A 25502-nucleotide genomic window follows, 5' to 3' on the forward strand; every position below is an offset into this window, starting at 1 on the left:
ATCCAGTCGTAGGTTTGGAAATTGCAACTATTGTTTACCCCTACCACGATATGTGCTCCTGTCATCGTCGACTTGACGATCTCGAGGGGACACGGGTGGGGTAGGTGTTGCTACTGTACCTTTCGACCATTGACAGTAATTGATGGTATGCTCCCATCCAGAGTTATATAGTCAAAGTACATAACTCTGGATGGGAGCATACCATCAATTACTGTCAATGGTCGAAAGGTACAGTAGCAACACCTACCCCACCCGTGTCCCCTCGAGATCGTCAAGTCGACGATGACAGGAGCACATATCGTGGTAGGGGTAAACAATAGTTGCAATTTCCAAACCTACGACTGGATGCCTTTCTTCAAATAACAATTGAAGTGCGGAAAAAATCGGTAGAACTGTTTCAAACACACAGTTGGTACTTGAACGGGTCGGTCTTCATCTCTTTTTGCCAGTGGTGGCGGGGGGGACACCCCTCACCATCCCTCTCCAAAGGGGGAGTTTGGTAAAGAGAGATGAAAAAAACCGATTTGTACCTTCCTTAAAAGTTGTCCTAGTTCGCTATTCTAATATCTATATACAATCTTCACACTGCCGTACTCTAACGGAACTATCAACTCTATGCTTTCATCTACTCCATCTATCGTATAAAAATTACCACTACAGTCTGTTATTTGAAATTAGCATCTTCAACTATGTAAATCGTTGACTTCACGTAGAAGTAATACTAAAAACATATAGTCAAAGTAAGATATTGTTGTTATTATTGTTCAAATATAAAATTTACGACAAATTTATATATTCCAGAACCTTAAAAAACAATTGGACCACCGAGTAAGGGGGAACATATCGAGTTACAATCGTAAATTTCAGAAGTTTGTACTTGAAAAATGATAGTCTGCGTAAGAGAAAAAATCAAGTTCTAGGGAATATCGAGTTATGCTTTGTTGAGACAACAGTCTCTTCAAAGCTTCTTCTGAACAAACTGTTCAAAACCGTATTAGAGTAGAATCAGTGAACCTGTATAAGACATAGCTTTGTGCTTCGTAAACAACGATCTAAAATCTTTCTAAACATCATCAAATTAAACAAACACCTGGTGAAGTCATTTTTATGAATGAACACCGACGCCGACAAATAACGACCTTAGATTATTAACGTCATCTCTGATCGACGAATCGCTTTGGATGATACATGAACACACATTTGCAACACTCTACGCCTTACAAGAAACATCATAAATTCAATCCTCTTATTCTACCCCGAAACATAATTCCACGCAGAGTGCCACTTCGGTATAGGTTTATAGGTATGCAGGCCAAAAAATAAATAAATCCAAACCAGTGGCCGAGTGGCAGTCTGTTTTGATTAATATTGGCGCACGCCATTTTCCACACGGCTCTCGAGAAAAGTGATCTCCCGATCCCGTCACGGTTGGAAACGCGGTCCGCCGGGAAATTATTGCACACCCACCCAGTCGGGGATATTTGATCGGGTGCGTGCGATTAAGTACGGCCTAGGAAGGGGGAAGTTGGCCTTATAGCGCCACCATCTACCACCGGCAAGAAAATTTATTAACCGATACACAGTTTGAACGCTCTCTCAGAATGTTGCCGAATCGCATTCCTGGCGATTTGTTTCAAGATAGATGGGACTTTAACCGTTACGTTATGATTATCGCTTCTTCCGAAACATGATTATTACAGTGTGATTTTTTCTTTGTCCATTTATATCCAACAGGCAACCACATGCTTTGGCTGCAAAGAGGAGATCAAGGACAAGATGCTGGAGGCTCTGGACAAGTCCTGGCATCCGGAGCACTTTGCCTGCAAGGAGTGCAAGAAGCGCATCATCGAGAACAAATTCCATGAAAAAGACGGCCTCCCGGTTTGCTCCAAGTGCTTCGAGTCCAAGTTCCAGGCCATCTGTGCCGCCTGCCGGAAGATGGTCACCGAGGTAATTCACAAATACGCACATTTTCAAAAGTCATCCAGGTGTACGGGAAAATATGACAGAACGATTTGACACTAATTACTTCTTCAAATTCGACGTCGATGGAACGCGTCGTTGGACCGCAGGTTGGACCGACTTCACGGCAATGAAAGCGTGATTTCTACTTGCGAACCGTGTGCATCTTTTTCACGCTCCCCCGCCCCCGCAGCAAAGTGTCCCAGCAACGTGTAGGGGGGAAGAATCACCGGTTGGTCATTTCGCCGTAGTGATTCCAGAAATAGAACCCCACCACGATATATTCGTCGTAATACTGCTATTTTGAACGGCATCTACCTCCACTCGGATCGGCGTTTGGCTGCTTGGTAAATATTTATTAAGCCGGCAAACGGAGAGCAGCCATCCTCCACCCACCCTCGCAGGATGTTATTTTGTTGCTTGAGAAAGCACGCAATTTTTGGATACACTTTCTTCGCAGAAACCAAAGAGCCAAAGATTTTATGGAGTGTGTAAACAACGTGAAAATAATGATTGCCCTTGGGTGTTGATGCTCGTGTATTGTAATAAAAGTTGTTAAAATTGGTAAATGATCTAGACGGACGCCGACGAAAGGTTCATAACCTCATCACTCAGGCTGGCATGTGAACTGACATTCGATACCAACAGGTGCCTTTTATCCGAGCAGAATGATGGCATCCGTTCAACAAAAAAAATGGAGCATGTTACGGTTTTAATGTATCCAACTAATTTGAATGACGGCTGGCATCCGCTGTTCGAAAATTTCACTGAGCGCGGAAAACAACTCCGATGATTGTTTGAAATGAACGGAATATAAGTGAAAAAACAGAAGATTGTTCTAACCGGCTCGTACACAGTTGTTGTCTCAGCTCAATTGCATCTAATTAAAGTGACAATTGTGTTCATGATTTAAATAAATTCAGTCTTTTCTATTTCATTGTGTATTCGTTGGTACGGTGTATCGACTATTAAGTCAAGTTATTTTTTTGTTTTTTAGTTATTTTTTGAAAGAATATACTGAGAAGCAATGATGAGCAAGATTCATATAAATAAAATTATGATGGAACACTTCATTTTTCGCAAAGAAACTGAAGAAAATAAAGCGAATCATCACAAGTTGTAAAGGATCATATCGACATCGACAGTGAGCATGCATAAGGTCGTATATGCGATGATCGTTTCTCTTCATCGGTTTTCTCTTTACATTGCTACAGTTTTCTAGAATTTGTTAAATGCAGAATTGTAACAGGTTGTATTGGCTATCAAAAGCAACAGCAAACGCACCAAGAAACGTTAATTCTAGCGAGTTATTAACAAAAGAGAAAATCGACGAAGAGAATCGATCATCGCGTTTACGCCCTTATGCACGCTAACTGTCGATATTACAACTTCATTCTTTTTCTTTAGTTTCCTTACAATGGACAAATTGTTCCTTCATAATTTTATATTAATCTTATAGTTTGTCATGCATAGGAAGTACACATTTGAGTTATTGACAAAAGCAGTAGATAATAACAAAACCTTCACTGGCGTGCGCAGCCTTCTTCATTTGGGGAAGCCCACCTTCCAAAAGGGGGCCCTTCATAGCTTTGAGGGCGCCAATAATTTTGAAGAGTTAATGTTTACTTACTTACATTTTCCTTAAGATTTCCAGATTTTTACGATTTTCTTTGAAAAATTTCGAGGTTTAACGAAAACTTTTAAAAAAACTATTGTTTGTTAAACACATATCTTATTCAAAATTTAGTTTATAAAGTAAATAATTTAACACTGAGATGAAGTTCTCTGTAAAATAATTCATTCACTGAATTATGTTTTGAACTCCACCTCAAAGTACAAGAGATTTTAGATGCAGCTTTCAAACTTTCAATGCACCAAAAATTAAAAAAAAAATCGTCGCGTCAGATGGTTGATATATTTTAAGCTCGTGATTTTGAAAGAATTTCATAAATAATCCATTCGAATATTATTATTATTATTTTGAATCATAAAAACATCCCAAGTAACAATTTCCAGTTGAAGAAACGCTTTCGTTTTGATTTTGTTCAGCTGCAAGTTGAATAATAATTGCACAATGTGTTAACCACAACTTTTATAAAACCCTTGTTTACACTGGTTTGGAGAACCTATACAACTGCAACACAAAGGTGTTGTCTAACGTATTCAGGAAAACGTTTATCCAAAATCAATTTCTTGTTGAAGAAACGCTTCCATTGTGATTTTATTCAACTGCATGCTGAATAATAACTGTACAATTTGTTGATTACAACTTCTGTAAAACTCTTGTTTACACTGGTTTGGAGAACCTGTTCAACTACATCATTATATGTATACGCGGTATAGGAGTAGAAGCAACTTTTATACAACGTTTATAGATACATATTAAACTCAAGCTTTATTATTTTGGTGAAAGCTCTTATACAACGTTTGTAGACACTTCTTGACAGCTGCTTTGAAATTTAGTAGAGAGTAAACCTGAGAGGCGTTTGTTGCACTCTTTTATGACTCCTAAATAATCATTGTACAGCAAGCGGTGAAAAGCGTTTATAACACTTTTCAATGACTCCTTAACAACCGGATAGAAGCAACTTTTATACAACGTTTATAGATACATATTTAAACTCAAGCTTTATTATTTTGGTGAAAGCTCGTATACAACGTGTGTAGACACTTCTTGACAGCTGCTTTGAAATTTAGTAGAGAGTAAACCTGAGAGGCGTTTGTTGCACTCTTTTATGACTCCTAAATAATCATTGTACAGCAAGCGGTGAAAAGCGTTTATAGCACTTCTCAATGACTCCTTAACAACCGGATAGAAGCAACTTTTATACAACGTTTATAGATACATATTTAAAGTCAAGCTTTATTGGTTTGGTGAAAGCTCTAATACAACGTTTGTAGACACCTCCTAACAGCTGCTTCGATATGTATTAGAGATTGAACCTGAGAGGCGTTTGTTACACTCTTTTATGACTCCTAAATAATTACTATACAGCAAGCGGTGAAAAGCGTTTATAGCACTTTTTAATGACTCCTTAATAACCGTTGTGTAAGTACTCACAATATTCACAGATTAAAATTAGTTTAACAATTGTCGTGGTACGCCAAAATAATTGCTTGTACAGTTTTTATTAATTTAATTTATTTGTGCACTATGAAAAAATATGTAATTATGCCATAATTCACATTCTGTGATCATGGAGGAAGTAGTAACAAGCATCTGTTTAATCTTTGATTGATATTCTTTCAATTAATCTCTCTAATCATTAATTGAGAGAAATTATCTAGAAATGTTATCGTTGATTATATGATATATGTCTTAAATTAATGTTTGCATTTATTAATAACACATATATATAATTTACCTCTACTCCACCGAGGGTTTCTCGAAGCAAGATTCGAACTCATGATCCCGGATTGCCAGCCGCTTCTGTTTCCATCTGCTCTATTCTTGAATACATATTTTGATCATATGAGAGAAGTATATCAAGCTCATCTTGAGTAACTTCTCTTGCAGTCGAATAATCATTGCCTTATGGTTATATAAACATGCCTATCACTTGTGCTATTTTTAGCAACAAAATTGTGGTTGGTCGAACGTAAACAATCATTTAAGAGTGCTCCAAGCAGCTTTTGAAGCTTCTTACAAAAAAGGCAATACAACTACATTCTTGTTCAACTCTGGAAGCTATTATTCAACGTTTGATCAACTCAGGTGTTTTATAGGAGCTCCCAATGGTTTGTTTTGATGCGTTTATTCCACATCCTATATGGCTCCTGTCAAACAGTTTAACCGAACGTAAACAATCATTTAAGAGTGCTCCAAGCAGCTTTTGAAGCTTCTAACCAAAAAGGCAATACTACTACATTCTTGTTCAACTCTGGAAGCTATTATTCAACGTTTGATCAACTCAGGTGTTTTATAAGAGCTCCCAATGGTTTGTTTTGATCCGTTTATTCCACATCCCATATGGCTCCTGTCAAACAGTTTAACCGAACGTAAACAATCATTTAAGAGTGCTCCAAGCAGCTTTTGAAGCTTCTAACCAAAATAGCAATACAACTACATTCTTGTTCAACTCTGGAAGCTGTTATTCAACGTTTGATCAACTCAGGTGTTGTATAAGAGCTCCCAATGGTTTTTTTTATGCGTTTATTCCACATCCCATATGGCTCCTGTCAAACAGTTAAACCGAACGTAAACAATCATTTAAGAGTGCTCCAAGCAGCTTTTGAAGCTTCTAACCAAAAAGGCAATACAACTACATTCTTGTTCAACTCTGGAAGCTATTGTTCAACGTTTGATCAACTCAGGTGTTTTATAAGAGCTCCCAATGGTTTGTTTTGATCCGTTTATTCCACATCCCATATGGCTCCTGTTAAACAGTTTAACCGAACGTAAACAATCATTTAAGAGTGCTCCAAGCAGCTTTTGAAGCTTCTAACCAAAAAGGCAATACAACTACATTCTTGTTCAACTCTGGAAGCTATTATTCAACGTTTGATCAACTCAGGTGTTTTATAAGAGCTCCCAATGGTTTGTTTAACCGAACGTAAACAATCATTTAAGAGTGCTCCAAGCAGCTTTTGAAGCTTCTAACCAAAAAGGCAATACAACTACATTCTTGTTCAACTCTGGAAGCTATTATTCAACGTTTGATCAACTCAGGTGTTTTATAAGAGCTCCCAATGGTTTGTTTTGATGCGTTTATTCCACATCCTATATGGCTCCTGTCAATCATTTAAGAGTGCTCCAAGCAGCTTTTGAAGCTTCTAACCAAAAAGGCAATACTACTACATTCTTGTTCAACTCTGGAAGCTATTATTCAACGTTTGATCAACTCAGGTGTTGTATAAGAGCTCCCAATGGTTTGTTTTGATGCGTTTATTGCACATCCTATATGGCTCCTGTCAAACAGTTTAACCGAACGTAAACAATCATTTAAGAGTGCTCCAAGCAGCTTTTGAAGCTTCTAACCAAAAAGGCAATACAACTACATTCTTGTTCAACTCTGGAAGCTATTATTCAACGTTTGATCAACTCAGGTGTTTTATAAGAGCTCCCAATGGTTTGTTTTGATGCGTTTATTCCACATCCTATATGGCTCCTGTCAATCATTTAAGAGTGCTCCAAGCAGCTTTTGAAGCTTCTAACCAAAAAGGCAATACTACTACATTCTTGTTCAACTCTGGAAGCTATTATTCAACGTTTGATCAACTCAGGTGTTGTATAAGAGCTCCCAATGGTTTGTTTTGATGCGTTTATTGCACATCCTATATGGCTCCTGTCAAACAGTTTAACCGAACGTAAACAATCATTTAAGAGTGCTCCAAGCAGCTTTTGAAGCTTCTAACCAAAAAGGCAATACAACTACATTCTTGTTCAACTCTGGAAGCTATTGTTCAACGTTTGATCAACTCAGGTGTTTTATAAGAGCTCCCAATGGTTTGTTTTGATGCGTTTATTTCACATCCTATATGGCTCCTGTCAAACAGTTTAACCGAACGTAAACAATCATTTAAGAGTGCTCCAAGCAGCTTTTGAAGCTTCTAACCAAAATAGCAATACAACTACATTCTTGTTCAACTCTGGAAGCTATTATTCAACGTTTGATCAACTCAGGTGTTGTATAAGAGCTCCCAATGGTTTGTTTTGATGCGTTTATTCCACATCCCATATGGCTCCTGTCAAACAGTTTAACCGAACGTAAACAATCATTTAAGAGTGCTCCAAGCAGCTTTTGAAGCTTCTTACCAAAATAGCAATACAACTACATTCTTGTTCAACTCTGGAAGCTATTGTTCAACGTTTGATCAACTCAGGTGTTTTATAAGAGCTCCCAATGGTTTGTTTTGATGCGTTTATTTCACATCCTATATGGCTCCTGTCAAACAGTTTAACCGAACGTAAACAATCATTTAAGAGTGCTCCAAGCAGCTTTTGAAGCTTCTAACCAAAAAGGCAATACAACTACATTCTTGTTCAACTCTGGAAGCTATTGTTCAACGTTTGATCAACTCAGGTGTTTTATAAGAGCTCCCAATGGTTTGTTTTGATGCGTTTATTTCACATCCTATATGGCTCCTGTCAAACAGTTTAACCGAACGTAAACAATCATTTAAGAGTGCTCCAAGCAGCTTTTGAAGCTTCTAACCAAAATAGCAATACAACTACATTCTTGTTCAACTCTGGAAGCTATTATTCAACGTTTGATCAACTCAGGTGTTGTATAAGAGCTCCCAATGGTTTGTTTTGATGCGTTTATTCCACATCCCATATGGCTCCTGTCAAACAGTTAAACCGAACGTAAACAATCATTTAAGAGTGCTCCAAGCAGCTTTTGAAGCTTCTAACCAAAAAGGCAATACAACTACATTCTTGTTCAACTCTGGAAGTTATTATTCAACGTTTTATCAACTCAGGTGTTTTATAAGAGCTCCTAATGGTTTGTTTTGATGCGTTTATTCCACCTCCTATATGGCTCCTGTCAAACAGTTTAACCGAACGTAAACAATCATTTAAGAGTGCTCCAAGCAGCTTTTGAAGCGTTTAACCAAAAAGGCAATACAACTACATTCTTGAACAACTCTGGAAGCTATTATTCAACGTTTGATCAACTCAGGTGTTGTATAAGACTCCCAATGGTTTGTTTTGATGCGTTTATTAAACGTTCTGTATAGCTCTTGTGAATCAGTTTAACTAAGGTGCTATAAAAGTTATCGTAGGTCTTATAAAACATATAGTTAAACCGAACGTAAACAATCATTTAAGAGTGCTCCAACAGCTTTTAAAACTTTTAATCAAATGGCAATACAACTACATTCTTGTTCAACTCTGGAAGCTATTATTCAACGTTTGATCAACTCAGGTGTTTTATAAGAGCTCTCAATTGTTTGTTGGGATTACATATTCCAGAAATTTTAAAATGCCTCTATGTACAGATAAATTAATCTATTATATATCTGTATAGGGGAAATGTCTCTAATGTTGGCCTATGGATCTAAGATTGGGCCCATCGCTAAAAATCTGCTATTTATCAATTTTATCTAGATGAACGCGTTATTGGGACGTTACTAATGGATATTTTTGGTTGCTATTGAAAATTTAGTCGGTTGCTGAATTTATGTATGGGTCCAAATTAGGGACACTTAGGCCGACATTACCTGCATAACTATTAAAATTTTGCATGGATAATAAATCAACTGAATTGTTAAAGTTGCCTTATTTTAAAATAACATTTTTACTACATATAAATAAATATGTAGTGAGTACTTTTTTATAAGAGTGGGTATTGTCTGATATGCGTACAAGGTCGGCATCCCTTCTGAGAAGCAAAATAAATTTAAAAAAATCAAGATGTAGGGGAAGTGTCAATAATGATGATAATTATGGTCCCACCTCTTACCCCTACAAAGGTTTGACCTGGACGAGTTATCTTTAAGATGGTTAAATATAAACATTTTAACCAGGTTTATAAACTAAATTGAGCTAGTTTCAATTACAGATATAAATTCCCTGTTAAATATGCTATAGGCATCAACCAAAAATATTCAAAGGTGTAACCAGTTATCAAGATTCCAAGTATAATCCTCGACAATACTTTCATTTCCACGTATAAGCTTCCGCAATGCCAGGGCTATTACCAAAAAAACGACTTTCAGCCAACCTTTTACTAATTCAAGGCTTATTATACCTGTATTCCACGCGCGAGGCTCAAACCATTGTAGACTACTCAAATTTATTTTTTACTATTACTACTACATAACGGCGCCGGTGGTGTAGTGGTAAGCGTGATTACCTCTCACCCCAGCAGGCCTGGGTTCAATCCCAGTCGGCGCCGCCGGGATGTTCTGAGGCATAACATCTCTGATCACGCCTTCCTTCGGATGGGAAGTAAAGCCGTTGGTCCCCGGTTCATGAGTTGATGGGTCGATAGGTAGGGTCCAGGTGTGGGAGCTGCCTTCCTGGCACGTCGGTAGCATTGGTGCTCAGCACGGAAAACAAGATCGACGGAAAAAACAAACCAAAGGAAAAAAAAATATTACTACTACAAAATCAAAAAAAAACTAAAAATCCATCATTACCAGTGTGGCGAACAATGTAGTTTTTTGTATATGCTACACAAATTACTAAAATGTCGTTATGACAGTATCCATACAAAATAATCCGTTAAAGATAACATCGTCAAGATACATGATTTATCAATTCATAAAAAAATTTACTGCTCAATAAACAGCTTTTACATGTGAAATGCAGCGTCTCTTAAATTCTGTAAGTGTAGTTGCAGGCTCGCGTTTGTCAAATTGAAAATATTTATACCTTTGAAAAGTAATGAATTTTGCGAAGCTTTATTCAAAAGATGTGGTGTTCTTACGTCATCCACGTTTCTAGTGTCATATCCGAGGTTATATCCATGAAAATCACCTTTTCTCTCAATCCGATCACACAAATATAGATGCAGCAAACCGTTAACTACTTTATAAATGCACACTTAGAAAAATTCATGTAAATTTAGGTGCTCTGAGACTGGCATATACGAGCCTCAATTTCGACATAAAACTCAGGTATAGGCGTGAAATTCGGCTCAATCAAACATACTTTTCGTCGAATAACGAACTATTCGGTCTCGAAACACTTAATTTTACATGACATGTTTGTTTACGTCTCATCCTTAATGTCAAAGATGGATTCCGTCACATGTAAATTTAATTATTTCTAAGTGTGTGGACACCAATGACAGGGTGGCCAGCGAATTTACATTTTCAAATTCCCGGTTTTTTGCCGGTTTTCTCGGCCGCCTCCTTTTCAGCATCCGCCAACAACTTCGCCTTCTTTGCTGTAAGTTCTTTCAGAAGTATGTCGGCTTCACGTTTCCTTTGATTTTTGTTGTCTTCCTCAGCTTCCGCACGACGTTTCAACTTTAAGGCATTTTATCGATGCTGACATTACTTACGCCACCAGCCACGCTAATGGCATCGTAGACAGTTCGTTGCGCAACTAGGCTTTCTTCCAACAAATTTTCCACAAGACATTATTTGTTGATTGAGAAGCCTCGTTCTAGTGCAGCATTTCCATGAGACAAGATTAGAATTTTCTTAATAAAAATTTGTAGATGGGAAAGATCTTTGCTGCAACTCGAAATCATATCCCACCAGAACTTATCAAGACGTTGTTGATTAACACGCCAGGTCACCAGCGATGCTTTGAAAGATGTGGTTTCGGAGAGGACATCAAATTCATTTTTTATTTTCGCGGCAGTGAATCCAGTAAGATGATTCCTCTGTACAAGGGAATCTAAACAATATTGAAGTCGTTTTTTTGCCACCTCCATTGAGTTCAAAACAACAGTGGGACTGAGGCATGAAATATATTTGGTCAAAGGATACGAAAGTGGTGACCGATTGCACATCTTCTTAAGGAAGCCAACGTAATAGGAACGACATTCGTGACGAAAGCAGTAGATCTTTTTCAGGATTTTTTCCCATTGCCAACTCGTTCTTTATAACCGCTTTAGCACTAAAACCAATGTCAACTTTTGCCACCGGCAAAAGATTATCATCCGTGAGCGGAACCTCAATAAGCGATTTTGCTTTCACGATCAAACTGTCGGATTTCAATACCTTATGCATGATGGGTTTGATCAAACTAACAAGCCCTTCGAATAGAAGCGGTGCCATTGGTTTATCGGATTGGAAGGCCGTCAAGAATGGTTCAATTTCAAATAAGTTCAAATTAGAGTTTAGATTCAAACAAACGATCGTTTACTGTCTTTGACACCACGGAAAAATGTTTAGATTTGTACACCGCTGGAAAACTTCTTTTGTAACTCGGATGTGCCTTCTTCAAACGTTTTTCCTGTTGAGATTAAACAGCTTTAACGTATATTTTTAATCTGGGAAGTATTTTCAAGGCACGATCGGCAACAGCATGATTTTCAATCCATCTTACACCAAAAAACTTTAAGGGAAAAACATTTGTTTTGGTTACCGCTGAAAATTCTGATCGCCGCAGAGGAACATCTTTGAAAAGAAAGTACAGAGCTTGTAGAAAATCATCGATATTCAAGTTTGTATCCTTCATTCCTGTCTTAAAAGAATTGTGGACGGCGTGGAGCCTGCAACTCCCAATATTCAAAATATAGGTCGAATTTAGCTGCTGGATTTCGGTGGAAAGATCATTAAACAACTTCCAATGTATATGCGGATCCATGGACATCTGAATGATTTAAGCATAATTGATGGCTCAGATTCAAAGCAGGTTTTAAGTGATTTAAGTCAAAATGCTGATCCAACATAGCGAGTATTCACCTGGTGTGACTCATTATTCCAAAATCGCACACATATATCCATTTGTTGGTGCTGGGAGATTTTATTTAAAGTTCCATCTCCTCAGTTTCTACTACACAGAAACAAAATATATTGGCAACAATACTATATTGATGGTTTAAATTAAATACTCCCACCAATAGATTTGTGCAGAAACGAAATTATTTTAATTTTACTATTTTTTCTATCAAAACTACTATGCCGTTTGAGTAAGCATAGTAGTTTTGACAGAATGGTAGTTAATTTGATTATATATTTAGTCAACTATACTGAAATCATGGTAGATTTAACGGCATTAAGCGTAGTTATACTGAAAATAAGTGTTTTCTGCAAAATAGTATTCCTAACTATGGTCTTTGTTTCAGTGTAGGATCTTCAACAATTGTTTGGTGAAATATGATGTCAAACCATGATTCACCAAGTACCCTACTTTCGTGCGGCCCAAAGCCATTTTGGTTGCGATTCTACTATCCGGAAACATGATCTTGAAAAGTGATGAGCATTCTCCAGCACCGCGGAATGAAATATGCTAATACACACATACCATTGCCCACAATATTTCAGCTGCCGTAACTTCCTCAGACACTAAGAATTTCGACATCACATTGTTGTTGTCGGTATTTGCTGCTTGCGTAATGTTAGCAACGTTTATCTCCGGAATTGAAAAAGGCTTGCACTTACTCCAAGTGATTTTTGTCCTTGATCACCTAAAAGTATCATTCATAAAATTACAAATAAACGTCTTCTCCTTTTGTTACGTTTCTCACCTTTTTTGAAAGAAAAGTTCGCAATTGACAAATTAGTTCGGCGAACAGTAATTTGCTGCTGATGATTTTTCGATTTTTCGTGGCTAGTAAAAGCTCCTCGACTCAATGATTTGTTGCACCAGACACAACGAGCGCACTTGGTGTCCTTCGCATCCAAAGAAGACCATGGAAATTGTTCCCTGTAGCGTACAGAAAACGTCGTTGCCATATTCTCTAGATTTTCAAATTACAGTACTTGTTGATCAAAACATTAAAAATGATCCACTTCGCAAAAAACACAATGGCTGAAAATCGGAAGGCACCAGTCAATGAGGGAATTGAATCGAAGTGCATAACTAAAGAACACACACATAAAAAAGAATATCATGTAGATTGAACATTGCATGATAGTTTGCGTAATGTAGAAGTGATATGAAAATGGCACCTGGCTGTAATGTTTTACATACCTACGTAAGCCAAGATTGAACTCAATATAAGTAATTTTCCCGGGTCATTTTTTGATTCCCGGTTTTCCCGGTTTGCTGGCCACCCTGCAATGAAGTCCAATACAGTAAATAGGGGAAATGACGGCTTCGGCATGACAGACTATTTTCGGCAACCCAAATTGAAACACTATTTTCACTGGATTTTCTTACGAAAACACTTCGCTGAATGCATGCAAACGATTCTTTATGCTTTCAGCTTCAATTTGACTATATTTTTACCATCGAGAAAAAGCAATCTAGCAGGGTTTTCTTGAAATGAAACACACGCACTACAAATTGTAGCTGATTTCGAGTTGCCGATAATAGAACAGCAGATTTACATGCAGTTCAAATGGAACGGTTGCCGAAGAAAAACTGGTTGCCGACAATACTCGCTCTCACTAGAAAAGATTGGAGCTTTGTAAAAGCGTTTCAAAACAGTTTTTGACAATTCTTTCGACTGAAATTGTTAGAGCAGCTGACAGCAAAAGATTGTAAACAAACCAATACTGCATATGTGTGCGTTCCGTAGAGAAAAAGGCTATAGAAAGAAGGTCACTGCTTAGGTTGCCGAGAATACGTAAATTCCCCTATATTACATCTTAAAATCAAACGCATTACTTTATTCTGCAACGCTGCAATCTCGATAATTGTGTATCATTGGCCAAAAATAAAATGGATGGGCAAAAGTCTAGATGAGGGGAGATGATTGATTTGTATTACTGCACGGTAAGAAAAAGTACCCAAAATTGAGTTCCTTTCACTCATCACGTGGCTTCCGTGGGGCTAGGTAAAATTAAGTTAAAGAAGAAAACTCAATTTTGAGTAATACCAAGTTGACAAAAAATAATAAAACAGAGCAGACTGGAACCGATCCATGGACGTTGAGATTACGGGCCCGTGTGTTGACCACTCGTCTATCAACGCTTGTGAAGATGAAATGGTTAAAGGCGCATAAGAGCAACCTCAATGAAAATAAACTTTTAATTGAGTTCATTTATTAATACTCAATAGTTGAGTAAATTTTAACCAACGCCGCTTTTCTGATTCACTCAACGGCGGACCTCAAGTGATAGAACCCAACGTTGAGTTTTTTTTAACTTAATTTTGAGTATTTTTTTCTTGCCGTGTGTATTCTACTACCAATGATTAAATCTAGACTAACATTTGAAAGGGGCGGAAGAGCCAAAATGTAAACAAACCATATTTTGCCACATATAGAGAGAATAGTTCACAAACTACTCGATAAACACGAAAAAGTAGAAGAAAATATCACTTCAAATCATCAAAAACGTTTCTTCTTACATGGCGTATTTCCAACTTTCAACTCTAAGATGCATCTGGTTGTTACGCCTTGGACCAGAACTACGAATTATATCGTTTTATTATGCCAAACGTATTGAGTCTGTAGTATCTAGTCACGCCCGATTCATTTGAAATGCATCCGATTGATAGTTCACGTGTAAAGCCTGGTACGCAGCTGAAAAGAAAACGGAAAAGTAATTTTTGAGGATTTTTCCCAAAAGAAAATTTGACAGCTATAGTCTGCTAAATTTTGAGATTATAGCGAGGTGTTGTCAAATTGTAAAATCAACACTTATAAGTGTTTATGTTGTTTAAATGCATCCAAAACATCAGTTTTGCAATAAACGCCAACATTACCTAACGGAATAATTGATCAGATCATTATTCCGCAAGGACAGTGAAATAACATTCAGAATGCGCCACCTTCACGTCGATCACGATACCAATGTAATCGATCTTTTCTTTACCGATTTCTTTAGAACTGCGTACTGGGTCAAGAAATGCTAAAGGAAAATAATTTCTTTAGCATTCCGTGTCCTATCCCGTAGCACGTAAAAACGTCATTACTTTTCAGCTGCGTACCAGGCTTAAACAACGAACAAAAAGAAGACCAAAAAAATCTCCGGGCGTAATTCCACTCTCTCAAAATTTACGAGCGAAGAACCAAGGCGGAACAACAAACAAAAAATCCCGAGGGTGTACTTCCACGGCGTATCACCAGTGTTGGCAGTTCAAAGGGTGGAAGATCCGGGGGGTAACAACATGTATGAAATTATCAGGGCGTATGATGTTTTCTTCTCGATTTCACGACAAAGAAAACTTTTCTTGAGTTTTTAGTGATGCGTGATGATAGATTACACTATTAACTATATGTCAAGCTTATAAAATCATCCAGAAAATGGAAAGTCGTGAAATAGGATTAATTTTTAGGTCATCAAAATTCAGAAGCGATTTTCTCGATATGGTCATTTTGGAATTACGCCCTTTTCAAATGTTAGCCTAGAAATCGTTTTTCAAGCGACATACACTGAAACAAATCGACATGTATCGTTTATTGGGTCCATCTTATAACATAGCAATGTCAGCAGATTTATCCATTCTATGTGATGATTGATTCGGATTATCACTTAAAAACTATGACTGCGATATGGAATGATTTATATCGTAATTTCACATACTTAGTACTTGATAAAACTTTGCTTCGAACGTGGTTAGCGATAGGTAAGATGTATATGAATATTGTCTGATATATTTCATGGTGAAAAACTGTTGATATGTCATGGGTGGGAACAGACATCTAGAAACTAATGGAAAATCATATAAGTTTGCACTATGAGAAAATTCAGTAAAATATACCTGTTTTCATGATGAATATTGCTCACTAAAAGATATATCTTATAAGATAATCATGTATATTTTATTGGAGTTGCTTTTAACGATTTTTGACGTTTGTTGATATGTCACGTGTAAACAGACATGTAGAAACTATTGGACTGTCATTTAACTTTGCAGTATAAGAAAACATGTATATCTCATTGAAATAGCTTCCTTTGATTTTTGAGGTTTAAAGATTGTAAACAGATCTATCCCAATCATTATATAGTCATATAGATGTGCCTTTTAAGAAATCCAACAGCAAACATTTGTTTTGGCCGAGGTTTTGGCATGGTTTTCTGGGATGAATATCGCTCTCAATAAAATACATCTTTCATGATTGTTCTTTATAAATTATTGAAACAATGTTATAGTACACTCATTAAAATGATTAGTCGAACTAAATATTGCTAACAACAATGATACAGTATTGAATAATCTTTGTTTGTTATTGTTTCATTAGATAAGGGGTTCCGGAAAATAATGTATTGAGATTGAAAAAAAAAATATTCTACTGCAATATTTACTTTGCTAAGATTCTAATTGTAAGCCTTATACAGGCTAATTCAGATTCCAGTACTAGTACTCGAACTCCATGAACCAGTTCCATGAACTCATATAATGTAGTCGTTGTTTTATTGCACACAGGAGCATTAAGCAAGATTTGAATACACGACACCACCGAAACGGAGCATAAATTTGTCAGTGTTAATTTTCTTCACTCTAGCAAAACGAGCATAACGTTGCACTACATTCCATTTTGGGAGAGCTGTTCTTACTTCATGCTAATTGAACGAGCTCAATCTTGAAGTCAGCCGTGGCTCAGTGGAATCGAGCGCAAACACCGAAAGCATCACACTTCAACAGTTCTTGATCGAATCCCAAATCAGCTACAATAAAAAAAAGACACAACTGTGAAAGCTCCCCACTGCGTGATGTTTATTTTTCGATTTATTTTTAGAAATCGATTAAATATATGTGTCAAAAGAAGAAGTAAATTTCATGTGATTTTCACATAAACTTTACTTCGATTGATTTATGACACATATATTATATTGTGGTGAAAAGTAAAGTTTATGCTTATGGGTTTCAAATCCATTTCAGTTAATTATTATAATTTGACCGATTTTCATTTATCATATGACGATCATATAAAAGTTACCAAATTATCAGCATTGTAAATGTATCAGATATTCATATAGAATTTACCTGACACATTTTCAATCATATAATTTTCATTGGATTATCTTGTAGCGCAAATTTATTAGACTTCCACATAACAGGAATATGTCATATTGGTTCAGTGTAGAATTCCATACTTCTTGGCAATTTAATCGATGGCATTATCAATATTTTAACTTGAGTTTGTCATCAATAATCACGCCAAGATATTTAATGTCCTGAACGCGACTGAACTGACATCATCATCTACACGATTCTGCGAAACTACCATGAATTTAGTTTTACTTATATTCAATATCAATTGTTTATACACAGACAAACAGACGTAACTCTTTGAAAAAGTTTTTCTTGAAAACATAGGATCTCAAAACATAGGACCTTAGTAACGACATCTCTAGGGCTTCTCGCGGAAAACAAGCTTGCTCGCTAACTCGCAAACAATATTGCATAAAAGTTTTATAGAGTGTATAGAAACGTCAAAGTGATCCGATGCCAGCGCTGCGGCGAGTAGATCGCGGAACTGATAATATTCAAATCAACTGTTAAATGCGTGAACGAAGATACACAATGAAGTGTTACGTCTGTTTGTCTGTGGTTTATACTTCAACCATCTACTTATAGAACGCAAATCTTCATTCAAGTGTGAAACGGTTTCTTCTAATTCTTTAGCTGCAATGAATAACACAGTATCGTCAGCAAAAAGATTAATATCATAAAAACCGTAAAACTGGTCGTATGTTATTAATATACATAATAAATAAATGGGGTCCTAATACACTTCCCTGAGGCACTTCAAGGTCATTGCCAACGGGGCTGGATACAAAATCATTAAAAACAGTCCTTTGTGTTCTGTCAGGCAAATAGCTTTCAAACCATGTGTATGCTGAACCCAAAATTCCAAAGCGCTTGATTGTTCTCAAGGACCTAGAAATTGTCTCAAAAACACAGCAACAATCGGTTTCTTTCCATTTAGCTAACACTAAGTTTAACGCGGTTTCACAAGAATAACCTTCCTGGTATCCCAATTGTTTCGGTATCAACAAACAGTTACTATTTAAATATTCTAACAGCTGGCCTTTTACAACAAGTTCCAAAATTTTCTCTAATGTGTGCAACATATTAATGGGACGAAACTCTTCGGCTTTAATCGTCCCAGCCAGTTTTTGTATAGGAACTAAAGATTCTTTCCAAATTTGCGGCACGTGCCCAGATTGCAATGATCAATGCGGTCCAGCAAAGTGTGTCGAATGGCATGAAAGCAATCTTGAATAACTCTAGCATTAACATTATCTACTCCAGTCGTTTTTCCTAAAGAAAAGCAAATATTTTTAAGTTCATCCAATGTAATTGGGTGAAAACCATCAAATCTACAGTTACTATTAATCGGCTGTTTTATTTTGTCCGGTACATCGACCAGTTCAATAGATTGATTGATCAGTGAAACGCTCTCCACGAAATAGTCATAAAACTTAGAAGCAATTGCTGGTTCTGACTGTTCTAATATGGGTTATTCCAGCTCAAGTGGGTACACCACCTATGGCCGATGTCACCGATTTGAGCCAAACTTGGCCAAAACGCTTATTTTGACATTCTGAACAAACGTCTAAATTTGTTCTAAAGTGCCTAAATCCTTCTGAGATACACCCCTGTATTTCCGAGATTTTTAAAAATTTCATCTTTCAGAAGAGATTACTCCAAAACCAAATTAGCTATTCATGTTCTTAGAACGTCAATTTGTAGGTTTTATAATTTAGATTCTTATAGGTGTACCCACATTCTGTTTTTGTTATAGTAACTACAGTAAACAGGCTAATTACCGGCAGGTATCAAAATTGTCAAAAAATTGTCTATTTTTATCATGCGCGGGGTTTTTTTATTTCTTAACATTTTGGGCTCAAATTTTCACCACACTTTGGAAAACTCTTCTACTTGATGTGTTTCCAAGAGCAAATGATTTGGAAAATTAGTTTTTGAGATATGACCAGATGAGTGAGAGGTAGTTTTGAGCTTTTCTGGTGAAAAATCAATGCTTTTTAATATAGTTTTATTTTTTCTTGAATTCCTTCACGCTGATGGCACAATAATATTTTTATGTTATTTTTCACATGTCCTGGTCTGGATTCTCGTTATATGAAATCATACCTACCTCATTTATTTACTTCTGTCCATAATTTAATTATGGTCCTAAAAGTGAAAAATACGTTTCTATGGGATACAGCCAAAACTTGCTTTAGAAGTACGATGAAATCAGATAGATTAGCAGTTGCGCGCCTCTTCTTCTTGTTCCTGTTGGGTCGCTTTCTAGAACCATTATCAATGGGTCATCGTGCGGCATTCTTACGACGTGCCCAGCCCACCGTAGTCGCCCATTTTTTTGCAATGTGGACGATGGATGGTTCTCCCAGCAGCTGGTGCAATTCGTGGTTCATTCGCCTCCTCCACGTTCCGTCATCCATCTGCACTCCACCATAGAGGTAACTCTAAGACTAGAAGGTCCTGAAATAACGTGCTCAACTTTTTGGCTCAGCTCTGGTACTCTCTTCGGTCCCAAGCTAATCGATTCACCCCTCGAAACATAGGAAAAACCAATAACCTCTCATTTTATCTGTCAAACTTTCATAGCGAATCAAAACAAACATTGCGTAGTACTAGAATTTCGACTAGAATAGGGTACGTTAATCGTTTGCTTGGGACCAATAGGCTACTAAAGTGGTGAGCCAATTGAAAATCGTTAGTTTCGTATTGATTGTTGACTCCACCGTAGACGGTACGCAACACCTTCCGTTCGAAAACACCAAGGGCGCGTTGGTCCTCCACGAGCATAGTCCAGGTCTTGTGGCGGTAGAGGATAACCGGTCTAATCAGCGTCTTCGTGCGGCGGCGAATTTTATTCGACCGGAGCGTTCTCCGGAGTCCAAAGTAGGCACGATTCCTTGCCATAATGCGTCTTTGAATTTCTCTGTTGGTATCATTTTCGGCGGTCACCAGTGAGCCCAAATATACGAAATCATCGACCATCTCGATTTCGTCACCGTCAATCTGAACTCGAGGTGGGAGGCTAACATTGTCTTCCCTAAAACCTCTTCCTTTCATGTATTTTGTCTTTGATGCGTTGATGGCAAGTCCAATCCGCCTAGCTTAAGCCTTCAGTCTGATGTACGTTTCCGTCATCGTCTCAGTTCCGTGCCATGATGTCAATGTCATCGGCGAAGCCAAGAAGCTGGATGGACTTCCTGAAGATCGAGCCACTCGTGCTATCCCAGCTCTTCTGATCACACCTTCTAACGCGATGTTCATTAGCAGACACGAAAGTCCACCACCTTGCCGTAACCCCCTTCGAGATTCAAAGGGACTCGAGAGTGTCCCCGATACTCGAACAACGCACATCACTCGATCCATCGTCGCCTTGACCAATCACGTCATTTTATCCGGAAATCCGTACTCGTGCATAATCTGCCATAGCTGATCTGGACTTTCTATGTCACTAATGTGTATTTTGACGTCGGACGCGCGTTTCGGTTTCGTGGTCGCGCGACAATGAGATGAATTTTAAGCTTGGATTTTATTTATTGTACATTATTTCCGCATTCGCCCTATTCAGATAACCCTTCTGATAATTGTGAGTTTGACAAAACCACCAGCTCGAAATTTTCGGGGTACACTGGCAAAATACTTGAGTTGCTTCCGGGTTGGTGTGCACTTTCTTTGAACTGCTTAATTTATTGACCAATGCACGGAATGACCTTCATGAATAAATTTGACGTTTGAGCGGTGCCCTGTGTACTAAAAATGAACACATGAATAATACTCGCGTAACATTTAAAAATGTCCTATCAAATTATGTACACAAAACTTGTTAGACATTTTTCGCGCGAACCGAAGTACGCCCATGCAAACCAACAACACCATCGGATAGGGTGAATTCTCCCCTTTCCGATAGTGGTTTGGTTTTTGTGGGTGTTCTTCAGCTCGTGAGAAAAGGGCCTAACAAGTTTTTTTTATAAAAGTTGATAGAACCTTTTCTAAAGATACGCGAGCATTACATCATGTGTTCATTTTTAGTAAACACGGCACCGCTCAAAAGTCAAATTTTTTCGTGAGTTCATTCGGTGCATTGGTCAATGGTGATCTAGTCCACTATTACTTCTCACACAAATGACAATTAACCACTTCATTCGAGCAGATAAAATCCAGAACAACATGTGAAAAGGGCATACAAGCTTTTTGTAAACAAACCTTCTTATGCCCTTTTCTCGCCACCCATATGACACCAACGCAAACCTTTAACATCACCGGGTAGGGGACACTTTCCCCTTCCCGATGATATTGCTGGTTTGCGTGGGCGACCCTCGGTTGGTGAGAAAAGGGCCTACAAAGGTTTGTTTACAAAAAGCTTGTATGCCCTTTTCACATGTTGTTCTGGAAATGACGTTTACTACCACTCGAACTTTGAAATGAAACATTATTTTAAGATTTTTTTCTTCTAGAACCTCGAGAAAAGTAGCCAACATTTGTGCGTTTCACAAAAAAATAGAAATTAGTTGGTCCAGTTTTGTGAAATCGCTGGTAGAAAGTTACGCCAAAACTGCATGACAAAGTGGTCAATTGCCTTTGGGATTTTATCTTTTATCCTAGAGAAAAAGTGCAACGGTAACACCTACACGGACAGTGCCTCAGGTTAAGTTTCAGAAACATCGAGAGCGCAACAAATGCAACTACTTCACTGACGAAAAAGAAGCATTAGGCTAATAACTTGCGTCCTCGTCTGGAAAATTTTGAACATCGATCAAATTACGGAGTGGAAGATGAATGACATGAAACATCCATTCATTATATGAACTCTTTCTGCGGATTGAAACGATGAAAGCGACGAGATGTCATCTGCAATATTATTGGAACAGCGATTCGAAACGAATGCTCAACTGGTGTGACCAGACATCCACTTGAAGCGTGGATTGATATGACAGCCAAATGGATGAGATGGGACATCCATCCTCTAAATTTCTTTGGATTGAGTCTACTTTTTGCTAACTGAGATGAGAGGTCTACTCAGAGAATATTGAACCAGTAGTTTGATATTAACACTGAACTGGTATGGCAGGGAGTTTAATTAATCCAGCAGCTCAAATAATCTGAACTCAAAGACAATTTGGAGACCGAGTTGAAGACCCTAGAATATATTACGGTTAAGTAAACTTATGCTGAATTATGAATTAATGCACATGGCGATGCATGTCTAGTTGCAAAGGGTATCGTCTCTGTTTAGGATCAAGTGCATGTTCTCACACATAAAATCTTCATAAAGTTTTGGAAATCTGGGACATGAAGTTTGGCTATAAACTTCTTCTTTCAGATGTTTACTGTATAGTTAACTTTGTTGAAGATAGTTATGTACTAACTATAACCTGTGATTTTATACAATCAAAGATAGAGAATGGGAATATATGACCCATCCGTCCCGAAAGAGATAATTGTATCTCTTGCCTCCAGTAAAAGTTTTCTCCAGAACATATGAACAGAAATATATAGTATATCAGTAAATTTGCTAAAGATTGCATCACTTCGTACAGTGCATAAGCAATTCCCTAAACTTCTACATAATTCCTTGCCAACTGGATATCAAACTTTCCTCCAATCAAACTTGTCATTGCAGAAAGTGGTAAAAGCGATGGGCAAGACCTGGCATCTGGAGCATTTCATCTGCGGAGGCCCCTGCAAGCAGCAACTGTCCGGTCAGACCTTCTTCGAGCGGAACGGCAAACCGTACTGTACCGCAGACTATGAGCGATTGTACGCCCCCAAGTGCGGCGGCTGCAAGAAACCCATCTCGGAGAAGGCCATCTCCGCACTGGAAGGCAAGTGGCACAAGGAGTGCTTCACGTGCAAGGTGGGTCCAAATTTGGCTTGCAAAGAAAGTTAGTTTTAATCTGTGCTTTCTTTTCAGCTCTGCAAGGAACCAATCGGCGTGGAATCCAAGTTCCGCTCCGACAAGGACAAGCAACCGATTTGCGAAAAGTGCGGAGTCTAATGCATCGGTTCCATCTCTCTATCCAGATTCGAGCCCTCAGTTGAGAACTACATCATTGAAATAAACAAAGCAAAATATCCTCTCTCTCTCTTCACTTCTCTTAACAGATATCTAGATATAAACCGTTTTTGACAAGCACGCGGGGTGTTATTTGAATTTGCTTTTGTCCCATTAAATGATGTGTTTTTTATGAGCCATGTATTTATGAAATAAAGTTTAAGGAAATTTCGACTCTCAAGATCACTTACCTCCAGGGATGGGATAAGCTCCTTCAGCTGCTGGTGGGTGATGTTCTGAATGGTTTCCATAATGAGCTGGTGTAGCTGTTGGTTCACTTCGGGACTGATGGCGGCGTCCCGACTGGTGGACATTTTGGTCAGAGCGCTGGACACTTCCTTCAACAGTCGAGAATTGGCTAACGGGTCCGTTTGCTGCTGGATCATCGTGACGACATCGTCGATCGTTTTCGCTGAAGTTCGGGCCGATCGCACGCGAGTTATACTCTTGTTGTGTCCAAGCGAGGAAGAACTGGATTTGATCATCGGAACTGCCATGATTCTGCTACGCGGTGTTTTCATGGGAGCTTCCTTCGGTGGTTGTTGCTTGGCGTGGCATTTCCTTTGATTGATGGGCACTTTGGTAGCTGTAGGAGCGCTCGTACGAAACTGTGGGCGACGTTTCGGAGCACAGCTTAAGGATCCGTACATGGCCAACTTGGTGGATTGGATGGAGGCCGTGGGGGGTTTGGTTGGTAACGCTTTCGAGGACTTCACCCTGTTTGACTTACACTTCAATTTGCTAGCTTCTTCCTTCAGACGGTGCCTTAATAGGTGACACTTTTCAAAGATTTCCTCGACTATCAGGTCATCTTCGTCGAAGATTTCCTTCTGCACGCACACCTTCGTTGAACTCATCACTGACTTAACTAGCGTCCACAGCTTTTCCGGACTTACACTAATCACAAAATATTTCATATTTTTCAAGTAAAACTTCCACCCTTGGTAGAGCAGCCTGTAGAGCTGGTAAACCTTCTGAGCAAACTCAGAAGCTTTTTTATCTATCACGCATACGTCCTCTTCGAGTCGATTAATCTGGTACAGGTAGTTCCGCTGAAATCGAATCTGAAATTCCGCCGTACGTTTCTCCCGTTTCTTATGCTCCAGCTCATCTTCGGGCTCTTCCACCTTTCCCAAGCAATGTCGGACGTCGTCAATCAGCAGGCAAATTTTCTTCTGCAGCTCCGTAATTTTGATGAACGTATCAAATTCCTCCATCAGCGACTTGCTCGAAGCAGGTCGCCGCATTCGTTCCCCAGAAGGAATCCTCTGACCAAAAGACCGTTTGCTTCCCTTACTGCTTCTGCTAGCTCGTTCGATGGCCGTGAAATCAAGTATCGGCTTAACCGGATTAACCGGATCTGGACACTCTTGTTCGTAGGTTTTGATGATTGCCGACGCCGGCTTGATCGGCGATCGCACTCTTATGATCGGCGCCACATTGACCGATCCTTCAGAATCCCCATCACCGTCGTTGTCGTCGTGTTCCAAGATCACCTCCTCAATGATCGATTCCGAATCCATAAACTCGAAGCAGGACGACTCGATCGAAGGCTGAACTTCTCGACGTCGCTGCTGTGCAACCTTTTCCTGGGACTCACTGGACGTTATCGCAAAGTCATTGAAAGTATAGTCGTCCTCAAAAGTCAAATTGTCCTCGATATCGGCAACATCATCTGAACCACGTTTCGTCAGCTCCTTCGACGACGAGCAAATGATGGACGAAGCGGAAGAAGTGCTTGAAGAAGTCGCCTTTGAAGTATCACTACCATGCTGTTCTGCGATCGGAGTTGATCTACCCGAGTCGGACAGTTGCTCTTCCTGAAGATCCAGCTCGGCGGCACTTAGAATTTCGTTAATTTCCTCATCGGATAGCATTCGCACGTTGCCAGTCTGGTCCGGTTTGACGGGAATGTCCTGCACGGGTTCCGTCTCGATTCGTTCATCGGGACTTCGCTGAACATTGCGAATTATTCGATCCAGGTCACTGACGTTGATGTACTGCAAATTGGACTCATTGTTAGCTCACTGCATGTAA

The 25502-nt window shown here is 38.6% G+C and overlaps 2 protein-coding genes across 2 annotated transcripts in view; one reads left to right on the forward strand and one right to left on the reverse strand.

The window, feature by feature from the left end:
* Positions 1 to 23491, forward strand: part of LOC135711208 (transforming growth factor beta-1-induced transcript 1 protein) — a 35503-nt gene extending 12012 nt beyond the window's left edge. Inside the window, exons 2-4 of the mRNA XM_065233990.1 lie at positions 1735 to 1950; positions 23034 to 23267; positions 23325 to 23491. Coding sequence (XP_065090062.1) covers positions 1735 to 1950; positions 23034 to 23267; positions 23325 to 23408 — 534 coding nt within the window. The 3' untranslated portion in view covers positions 23409 to 23491. The remainder of the gene's footprint in view (positions 1 to 1734; positions 1951 to 23033; positions 23268 to 23324) is intronic.
* Positions 1 to 25502, reverse strand: part of LOC135711202 (uncharacterized) — a 66589-nt gene that overhangs the window by 40970 nt on the left and 117 nt on the right. Inside the window, exon 2 of the mRNA XM_065233983.1 lies at positions 23657 to 25465. Coding sequence (XP_065090055.1) covers positions 23657 to 25465 — 1809 coding nt within the window. The remainder of the gene's footprint in view (positions 1 to 23656; positions 25466 to 25502) is intronic.

Source organism: Ochlerotatus camptorhynchus, unplaced genomic scaffold (genome assembly GCF_037179485.1).
Source record: "Ochlerotatus camptorhynchus isolate MF236.1 unplaced genomic scaffold, CSIRO-AGI_Acam_v1.1 ptg000425l, whole genome shotgun sequence".
Taxonomy (NCBI): domain Eukaryota; kingdom Metazoa; phylum Arthropoda; class Insecta; order Diptera; family Culicidae; genus Ochlerotatus; species Ochlerotatus camptorhynchus.